The sequence below is a fragment of the Aricia agestis genome, chromosome 17 (genome assembly GCF_905147365.1).
Source record: "Aricia agestis chromosome 17, ilAriAges1.1, whole genome shotgun sequence".
Lineage (NCBI taxonomy): Eukaryota > Metazoa > Arthropoda > Insecta > Lepidoptera > Lycaenidae > Aricia > Aricia agestis.
This window is the reverse complement of record NC_056422.1, coordinates 9502188-9511773: the sequence shown is the minus strand read 5'-3', so window position 1 is coordinate 9511773 and position 9586 is coordinate 9502188. Positions and strand designations below refer to the sequence as shown.

The 9586-nt window shown below is 36.1% G+C and overlaps 1 protein-coding gene across 1 annotated transcript; it reads right to left on the bottom strand.

The window, feature by feature from the left end:
- Positions 1-390: 390 nt before the first annotated feature.
- Positions 391-3080, bottom strand: LOC121735151 (ATP-dependent DNA helicase PIF1). The gene is made up of 3 exons (XM_042125822.1): positions 2250-3080; positions 1985-2148; positions 391-1466 (listed from the first exon to the last, which is right to left on the bottom strand). The coding sequence occupies exons 1-3, from the start codon at positions 3001-3003 to the stop codon at positions 474-476; spliced, it is 1911 nt and encodes a 636-aa protein (XP_041981756.1). The 5' UTR covers positions 3004-3080; the 3' UTR covers positions 391-473.
- Positions 3081-9586: the final 6506 nt, after the last annotated feature.

Genomic DNA, 9586 nt, shown 5'->3' with positions numbered 1-9586 from the left:
TGAACTTCAGCCGCTATTGGTAGAAAATATTCGAGAACGCGCTTCGATAAATGTAAGTTACTTAATTCTATTTCTGTTGAATTACGTCCAGTCTCCATACATAAATATGGCCTCCATATACGCAAATGCCCATCATCCTTTAACAACAATACATTTTAATTTTTGGCACGATAACAGTGCCGAATTTATATTTTTATGAGAGTAGGCCACTTTTTTTCCGCCGCCGTATGTAAGTACATATCTATGGGGCCTCTATGGACGCTGCCGCCCCGAGGCCATGGCCTATTTATAAATCTAGGACTGCGCGATAATGCTGGCCAAATTTCATACAATATCACAAAGCTAAGTTTTAAAAATTAATATGATATGTAAAAACAAATACAAACATTATTCCAATACGTAATTTTATATTAATTAAATATTACAAGATTGTCTAAATGTCAGTCTTCTCAAAATTTTAATTATTTTTGTCATCATCTATTCATTTTCTTATTTAAAATTTCTTTAAGTTTAAGTTTGTTATTTGTTTTATCAGCTAATGGTCTTCCCAGGGGGATAAGTTCCATTCGTTGTAAGCGTTTCCTGAACCGCTGGTAAAATTCTAAAACATTTGGGTCGGCCCAAACATGTCTCGAATCGAAATCTAAAACTCTCAATGTATCTAAGCTTTGAGCTCGGCTCAGCGCTACATAAGCTTGTCCGGCTTCAAATATTTTGGACAGGGACATTTCTACACAGTCTAGAGTTAGCCCTTGTGACTTATGTATAGAAAATGCCCAGGCTAAATTCAACGGTATCTGTCTGCGACACAACAAAGAACCATTTGAATTCTTGACGTACCAACGCTCAGATCTCGCTGTATACTCTTTTTTATTTTTGAATCTGACTACTGGTAAACCATCTTCAAATCTGATAACCACCCCTCGCGCCCCATTTACCAGACCAGCATTAACATTGATGTTCTTCAATAACATTACTTGTGCTCCGATCTTTAGAACTAGTTTAGAAGGTGCGATTGTTTGCATGTCAAGTAAATGTGTAGCATTATCGCTATCTTGCGCTGAGAAGAGCTTCTCTTCACCATCAAGATCTCTTAGTTTATTGTTATTTATTGTCTTAGAGTCATTTGTGTGAGAACATAATCTTGTGGCTAAAATTCCATCACTCTCGATCTTCTGCTTAGCTGTGTTAATTAGTCTTTCGCTTATTTCACTGGTTACTCTGCCTATTCTAATGCTGTTTAGTATTGATATAAACTCGGGGTCGGACTGTCTATGCACCTGTTTCAACTCAAAGCACAGTTCAATGCATTTCTCCCAGCAGGGCATTTGAAAGCAGAATTTTTTGTCACCTTTACTCTTGTCTACAACTGGTGGCAGTTGAAGAAAGTCACCACACAAAATGAGCTGTATTCCACCAAATGGCTTATCACATCTTCTAACATGTCTGGCAACTGCTTCCAGTTTCTGCAAAGCATTTATGGTTCAAATTACAAATACAATTCATAAGCGCGGCGCGGCCATGCCGACTGTATGGGCGCCGCAGACTCGATCGCAAAAAAGTCTGTCGTCAGCGATCTCCCGAATTAACGTCATAATATAAAATAGTATAAAGCAGGCATTTAACACATTGTCTAACACTGTCATCTAAGTATAGGTCTACCAAAATCTGATGGAAAATTTTGATGGCAGATTTTCAAAAAATATCCTTGATCATTGGATAAATTTTCATATTTCCATGTTTCACACACAGAATAAGCCGCTATAAGGAAAAAAAGGATCAAAATGTTTTATTCCAATTATTGCTAGAGTCAATTTATTTTCTCACTTTTTGCCATCAGATTCTGGTAGATAGTACTTGTGTTATTGGAAGTAAACTTGATCGTGGGAATCGCAGACACAATAGATTTTCAATTCTTATGTGGCAGCTGGGTGCCGCTTGGGGATTGATGGGTTAATTTTATTTCAACTAAAAAAGTGATTACCTCAAAATAAGCTCCATCTACCATAGATATTTCATCTATAATAAGATGTTTACATTTTCTCCACTTTTGTGCAACTAATGGACTTTTAGTGGCTCTTTCACATAGATGATCTATAGAACCATGTCCATCTCCTATTCCTGCAAAAGCATGAAGGGTTGTGCCACCTAGAAAATAAATTAGTAATTATAAAGAAGAAATATCAACATAATAAAATAAGTATCAATAGAAAACAAAAATAAACCAAGTTATTAAAATTTTAAATTACCAATGTGACATGCTGCGACACCCGTGGATGCAGTTGGCATAGTAACATCTGGAGGCAAAGCTGCCACTATTCTTTTGAGCAGAAAGCTTTTCCCTGTCCCCGCTGAGCCTGTAAAGAATATGTTTTTCCCACTCACACATGCATCTAGTACTCTTTTTTGCTCGGGATTTAATTCCATTGTATTTGTTAGCGGGGACGGTGAGTAGAGCTTCTTTGGAGCGGGACCTCTGGCTACATCATCTGCTTTTCGCTTCTTGGATGGCGGCGATGGTGTCGTAGTCGTCGATTTGCTAATAATTTTACTTTTTGCCTTATGTATGTCAGCAACAGTAACGGGACTTATCTCTTCAAATGATTGAGCTTTGCCACTTAGCAATTGAGCTCTTATAGACTTGGACGGCGTTTTGTTGGGATTTTGCTCTTTGTCACCTGTCATTTTAACGAAAATAGTCCGTAGAAATGAAACCAAATTCGTTGGTGGAGCGTTTGAAATGAAAATTGTGCAGCCGGCTTCTTGAAATTTAATACTAGCCTTTCCTTCTGCCATGAACTTTTTGAACACGTTGATTCCTTTTAATGCTAGCCTCGTTATACTTTGTTTGTCGCTCGATACTTCCATAAACATTTCGCGAAATTCATTTCGGATGAGCCTCAGTGACGCTTGTTTAGAATTTACTTTCCGTGTTATTGATCCCTGTGGCGATATCCACTCTAACGTGGCGGCACAAGATAAAAACGATTCTCCTTGATTCATTTTAAGCTATTTGACCTACTTTTAATACATAATTTAGTTAAATTAAATTAGAAAAGAAATTTAGCAACCGCGAAAACAACTTTTTAAAAAAATCAAAAATGACAGTTTCCAAATGACATTTCTTTAACTTTGACATTTGTTTTTTCAGCTTAATTTTTTTTATACGGTAGTATGACTATGAGGTATCGCTAGCTATATTATCAGTATCGGTTAAAAATGCGGGAAACAAAACTCTCAAAAAGCTTATTAGTAGAGCTTTGGTGTTGAGAACAAACACAGCGCAAAGTGAAAATCACTACCACTAACCACGCTTTTGGCCGTGCGCGTGAGTCGTGAACTCGTGACACGTCACACGTCGCGCGAGATCTGCAGACTCGGTTGGTTTTTAATGTAGCCTTTTTCATACAGCTTATATAATTATTTTTTTCTATATTACCGAAAATCGCAGCATTTATAAGCTGATTAAACAATATGATTCATGATACAAACATAAAACATTACATAAAGCATACAAGCATACCGAAGCTACTTATCACGCGTTTTATTTAAAAGGAGAGGTTAAGAAACATGATCCCACAAAGATCTATTATACTGCGTCTGTAGCTCACTGTGCTGAAATCCTGCTCATTTCCGAGTATGACGTAATTTGCCACTTGGCTCGCTGGGCTCATTATTTCAGAAGCCTACCGTGACAGTAACCAATCTTCATACACTAGACTGTTCAAAGTTATTTTACCTGTAACATGGCTTTTATGCCAAATAAATAAGGATTACTCGCATAGAAACTTCGGGGTAAATTAACTTTAAACGGATTATGCACGAGTCTGCACGACATGAGATCATCAGTCAATGTTCTTCATAATATTTATATTAATAAATATAGAAATTATATAATACTCAAGCAGTCTTGCCACGTTGGTCGTTGGCCCATGATTGACGAATGTGTAGAAGACGAATATGTCTACCATAAACACATAATTTCTTACTTACCATATAAATGCGCAATCTGCTTATAGTATAAGAGTTACATCATTACTAATTAAAATTATCTTAAGTTGATGACCGCCATTCCATTGCGCGCAAATTCGTTTATGATTTATCGCACGGCAACGGTACATTTTTTGGCATAAAAAGTATCCTATGGGCGTTTGTGCACTACACGGAATTTTACCATCCGGCCCATTTTACCAACGAAGCTAACATTTTTTTAACGAATTAACGATTAACGAAGTTAACTATTTGATTAACGGTGCCCAGCTATGTTATTAGCTATATAGACAGCTTCGATATGGTGGTATCTGCCATGATGGTCCATCGTGATTCGTGAGTCGTGACAAACAGACGTGTCGTGCTTTGGCAGTTTCGGCACCCATTCTTTCAAGAAGATGCCGCGACTTTACAAAAAAACAGCGTTATAAACAGCGAGTGTGAACGTGATTTTAAATAAAACCACGGAAATCAAAAACTCAAGGGGCGTTAATTCAAAAATACTAGTCGTATCGTTATTACACACGAGCCACGTCGCTTGTTTTAAGTATAAAGTTCAGACTTTTATATACTTTGTCACATAATATATTTAGTATTTTAAGCAGCCATATTTATTTACTCTCAACTCTCATGTCTCATTGCTTGATACAGAGTGATATTTGCACATCTAAGCCCGCGGCGGAAGGCAGCTATAAAAGTATCATCGCAAACCGCTAAAGCAAACTTTGCGCGACCATTCCGAAAACATTTGCCGATGAAAGAAATAGAATCAATTATTTTTAAATAAGCGTACCAACTACCAACATAATAATATAATTATAATGTACCACTAAACAACGATTTTATTTAATAATACTTAATTGGTAAGTATGTCTATATGTACTTACTAGGTATCTATATCTAGTATTAGGTATAAATGCGAAAGTATGTCTGTCTGTCTGTCTGTCTGTTACCTCTTCAGTCTTCACGCCTAAACTTCGTTGATCAAGCGATTTTGATGAATTTTGATAATTGGTTACATGCATCCAGCATCACCTTTGAGTTCCGCGAAAAGCCATAGGATAGTTTTTATCCAGGAAAAATTCAGTTCATGTGCGAAAAACGAATTTTGGTGCAACGAAGTTACGGGCGTCTTCTAGTTTAGGGAGAGTTTAGGTACACGGAGCTTAATACAATTAGCTCCGTGTTTAGGTATTAACTATTAAGTTATTAGAACTCAGTGCAGTAAATAGCCTATTTTACGCCCTGTGCGAGCTCCTATATAACTGCACCTTTGTTTTTTAACCGACTTCCAAAAAGGAGGAGGTTATAATATGTTCGGCTGTGGATATTTTTATAATACCAAAGGAAACATCTCTGGGGTGCAGCGGGAACTTATCGGGAGCAATTCGAAAAATAAGGATCTGTCTGGTCATACTTGCGCCCCCCCAGAGTCTACGCCCTGTGCCTGGGCACAGGTGGCACCGCCCTATTTACGGCACTGTTAGTACTTAACTAATTATAATACGATATAATATCTACTTACTTGCTCTTCAATTATGACTTTGTAAGCAAATCCGCTACTAAAAATCCTTATTACCCTCGCATAAAATCCTTACCTACAGCCACATCAAACGAAAGAACGACATTCAGACCTTTTTTACCTCCTTATTCTAAGATTATGAATCGTATGTCATTGGTATAAGGGTGGTATTACCGCAGAATATCTGACACGCAGAATATGTCACATGTACATCGATACAGGAAGTCGAGTTAAGTCGCAAAATCCCGATTTAGCTCTAATAACTTCCAGCTAAACGGACGGCGCGGGCGCAGGACGCATTATTGTATTTCTGTCAATCGATGACATTAGCCGAATAAGTAATCACTTTTGATAGAAAATTGCGGGTTTCGTACCTTTAGTTAAGTAGTAGTTAGATTAGGACGTAGTTAGAAGTACGTAGTTACAACATAAAGCTCTACATATAGACAATCATCTACACTACTATCTACACTACTATTATAAAGAGGAAAGATTTGATTTTTTGTTTGTTTGTTTGTTTGAGTCGAATAGGCTCCGAAACTACTGGACCGATTTGAAAAATTCTTTTACCATTGGAATCCTGCATTATTTCTGCTGAACATAGGCTAATTTTTATTTTGGAAAAATATAAGGTTCCGTAAGATATTTGGGATTTTCGGACGCAAGGTTTAAAAAATCAACCAGAAAAGTTACTTATTTTGCGTACGCTGCCTAAACTATAAAAGATAGAGGCATAAAATGTTCTAAGTAATTATAGATCTTTTAAATATCTACAAAAAAGTCCGCGACACACTATACCTATCTATGTTGAGTGAGGCACAATAACCATTTTTTTATTAAAAAATCTAGAATTTTTTTTGGACTATATTTAAATGCGTTTATTTAAATCATGCTATTGACCCTTATCAAAATAAATTATTTCATCACTAAGTACAGTTAATGTAGATAATATTTGGTCTTTGAATGATTAAAATTGGACGTTTGGTTTTAATGTTATGGCGAAATTAAAATATTACGATTTCTGCTGCACGTTGCGAATTGGGCGTCAAGGCGCGATGCGCGGGTGTGCGTGCGGTAGGGGAGAGATTTAATTATCAGTGCCACAGACTCGCCCGGAGAGTCCACGTAAATATTACCTCGATCGTGGGAATCGCAGACACAATAGATTTTCAATAGTTATGCGACAGCCGGGTGCTGCTTTATTGATTTGATATAGACTATCGTGCTTCATTATTATAATCCTAATTTCAAAAAAGCTTTAAAAGTTATGACTACGAAAGTAATATTTTTAGAACTTTTTAAAATAAGTTTTGAATGACTATTATTTTTGATTGCTATTATAATTAATTAATTTCTTTAACTATAAATCTCCAATAGCGGCAGCCGGCTGCCAGCATAACAATTGAAGATCTATTGTGTCTGCGATACCCACGATGCCGATGCACGATGGAAGTATTAATGCATATTTTTTAATCCACACTATTTCTGCTGAATATAGGCTATATTTAATGAGAGAAAAAAGGGAACCATATTAAGTGTTAATAATTGTGTGAAAAATCTACCAAAATATTCCTTCTTGCTTATGCTTTATAAATTATAGACTATACTTACTTATCGCAAAGTGATGTACTATAGTCTTATAGAGGACATTAATATCAACGTAAAAGTCCGCGATATCGTATGTCTGACTACTACAATTATTATTATCTTACAATAACTACTTTTTAATCTAAAAATATGCAATAGTAACGTTGCGCTGGTACAAACCATGCCAAACTACTTATCAGCAGGTATTAGTACTTACCAGAGGAGTTTTTAAATTCGCTGAATCCTTCTGGACTTCCACCACACGAACTGACGTTAAAAATCGGAATTCCAATCATGCTTTTGAGAAATTTATGCCCACCAAATATGTGCAATGGGACAAGGCTGCTTATTAAAGAATTAAAGGACAATTTAATTGTAGCTACCATTATCACCGGCCCAGCAGCTGGTCAACTATAGCTCATATACCGAGGATACCGATGATTCCAACTGATCTGCCAATCCCATTTAAACGGCTTCAATTTCCGGTAAAAATATCTTTCGCATTGACTATTAACAAGTCCCAAGGTCAAACTTTCAAATTAGTAGGCATCGACCTACGAAAAGAATGTTTTACTCATGGTCAACTATACGTTGGCCTATCCCGAGTTGGAGCTGCTGATAATCAATTTATTTTGCTGCCACAAAATAAAACAACATCAAATATCGTTTACAGGGAAGCTTTAACCCAATTTTAATGGAATCTTTTACGCAAAAAGAAGTATGGTGTAAAAAAACATAAAGCGCAAAAGTACAATAAAAATACTTTATACAAAAACGAATAGAAAATTTCAAAATGTATATAATAGTAGATGTAGGTAAGCATAAAATAATAAAGCATAAAACTACAAAAAAAAACATAAAATATTTTAAACAAAAAAAAACATTAAGAAATTGCAAAATATTATAAATAATAGTATCTTCTGCAAAATAGGTAAGGATAAAATAATCAAACATAACACTTAAAATATAAAAATATAAAAAAAAAATACAATAAAAATGTGTTATATGTACATAATAATTATAATATAGTAGTTGCAGGCTAAATAATGTAAACTATTTTTATGTTCTGCTTAACTTAAAGATTGACTACCTTTATTTAAAAAAAATAATTTAAAAACCAATGTCCACCCGTGCGAAGCCGGGCCGGGCCGCTAGTACGTTCATATTTTGGTAACGTTTGAACTTAACCTTTCCTTAGAATCCTGTAAAGTTTCATTTGCAAAGCACTGACCTCATTATGTAAGTAATAAATTAATTAGGTACTTAATTTTTGAGAAAATTGAAAATTTCCCTTTAGATAAATGAATCATGGACACTTAGTAAATTATGTACTGTGCTGCCGGCGCGTCGGCCTACATTTACCCAGTCATTAATGTTTTTTCTTTTCAACTAATTTATTAGCCAAATAACACGTCCTCGAGTATTGAACAGGTCTCACCAGTCATGCTGTATACTATCATTACAAGTAGCTATCATTACAAGGCATAGGTAAAGCTTGAAGCTGAAAGAAAAAAAGCAGTGGGCGGCAAAATACTCCTACAATGAGACAATCCGTCATCTCCTTTCACCGTGTTTATATTTCATTTCATTCGTTATTCTGTACACCACTGTCATAGCTAATGCATTTTTCAATATTGGACGTGTACATTAAATGTGTTTATATGAAATGTCTTTATCGACGTTGGCAGAGCTCCTAGTGGAACGGGTAGGGTTACCAGCTGAAATATCCTGTGAACACCGGACAATTGCAGCTGGGTGGCCATAAGGTGCCGGTAATTAGGACAAGTCCTGATTAGTCATTATTATATTGAAATTTATACCTATGTAAGGAGTTGAATATATATTGTATGAATTTATTTTATACAATCTACGTCGTACGTACAAACACTGAATGTAGGTTGCCTAAAAGCTAGGAAAGCTTTCTTTTGGTACGCACGCAGCGCGCAGGTTACATATAATATTATGTGCACTTGTGCAGTACCTCTTTTTGTTAATACATAAATACCAGCAGTTATACATTACCAAATCCAAACTGTACCTATCTTAAACTTTCTCTTTTTAACACCTCCATCGTGGGTATTGCAGACACAATAGATTTTCAATTGTTATGCGGAACCCGGCTGTCGCTTGGGGATTGATGGGTTAATTAAATTGCGAATATGCTCTCTTCGCTTGTTCATTTTTGATTAACATAGAAGCCTTACAGCTTTTTTGAGGCATATAAAATATTATGCGAAAAAAATTTTGACCTCAAAAAGCAGCACGTCTGGATTATCCTCGATATTTCACCACCATGGTGGCCCTACAGGGGCGTCGTCGGTGAGCTCCACACACGGGCCGCATCTGCGAGCCGCTGGAGGTGGACCCTGAAACGTATTCATAGTGCTAGCTTGTAAGGCGTTAAGTTTATCGAGTTTTTTTTAATCTATATTATAATGTTATAATTCTGCAGAGTTTGTTTGTTTGTTTGAACGCGCTAATCTCAGG

Bases quoted from the DNA above. Each gene is read 5' to 3' on its own strand.
- LOC121735151 (XM_042125822.1), bottom strand. From the start codon at position 3,003: ATGAATCAAGGAGAATCGTTTTTATCTTGTGCCGCCACGTTAGAGTGG. The intron at 2,149-2,249 runs GTAATTTAAAAT...TTTATTTTCTAG, and splicing joins TGTCGCAGCATGTCACATTG to GTGGCACAACCCTTCATGCT. The intron at 1,467-1,984 runs GTAATCACTTTT...AATGCTTTGCAG, and splicing joins TAGATGGAGCTTATTTTGAG to AAACTGGAAGCAGTTGCCAG.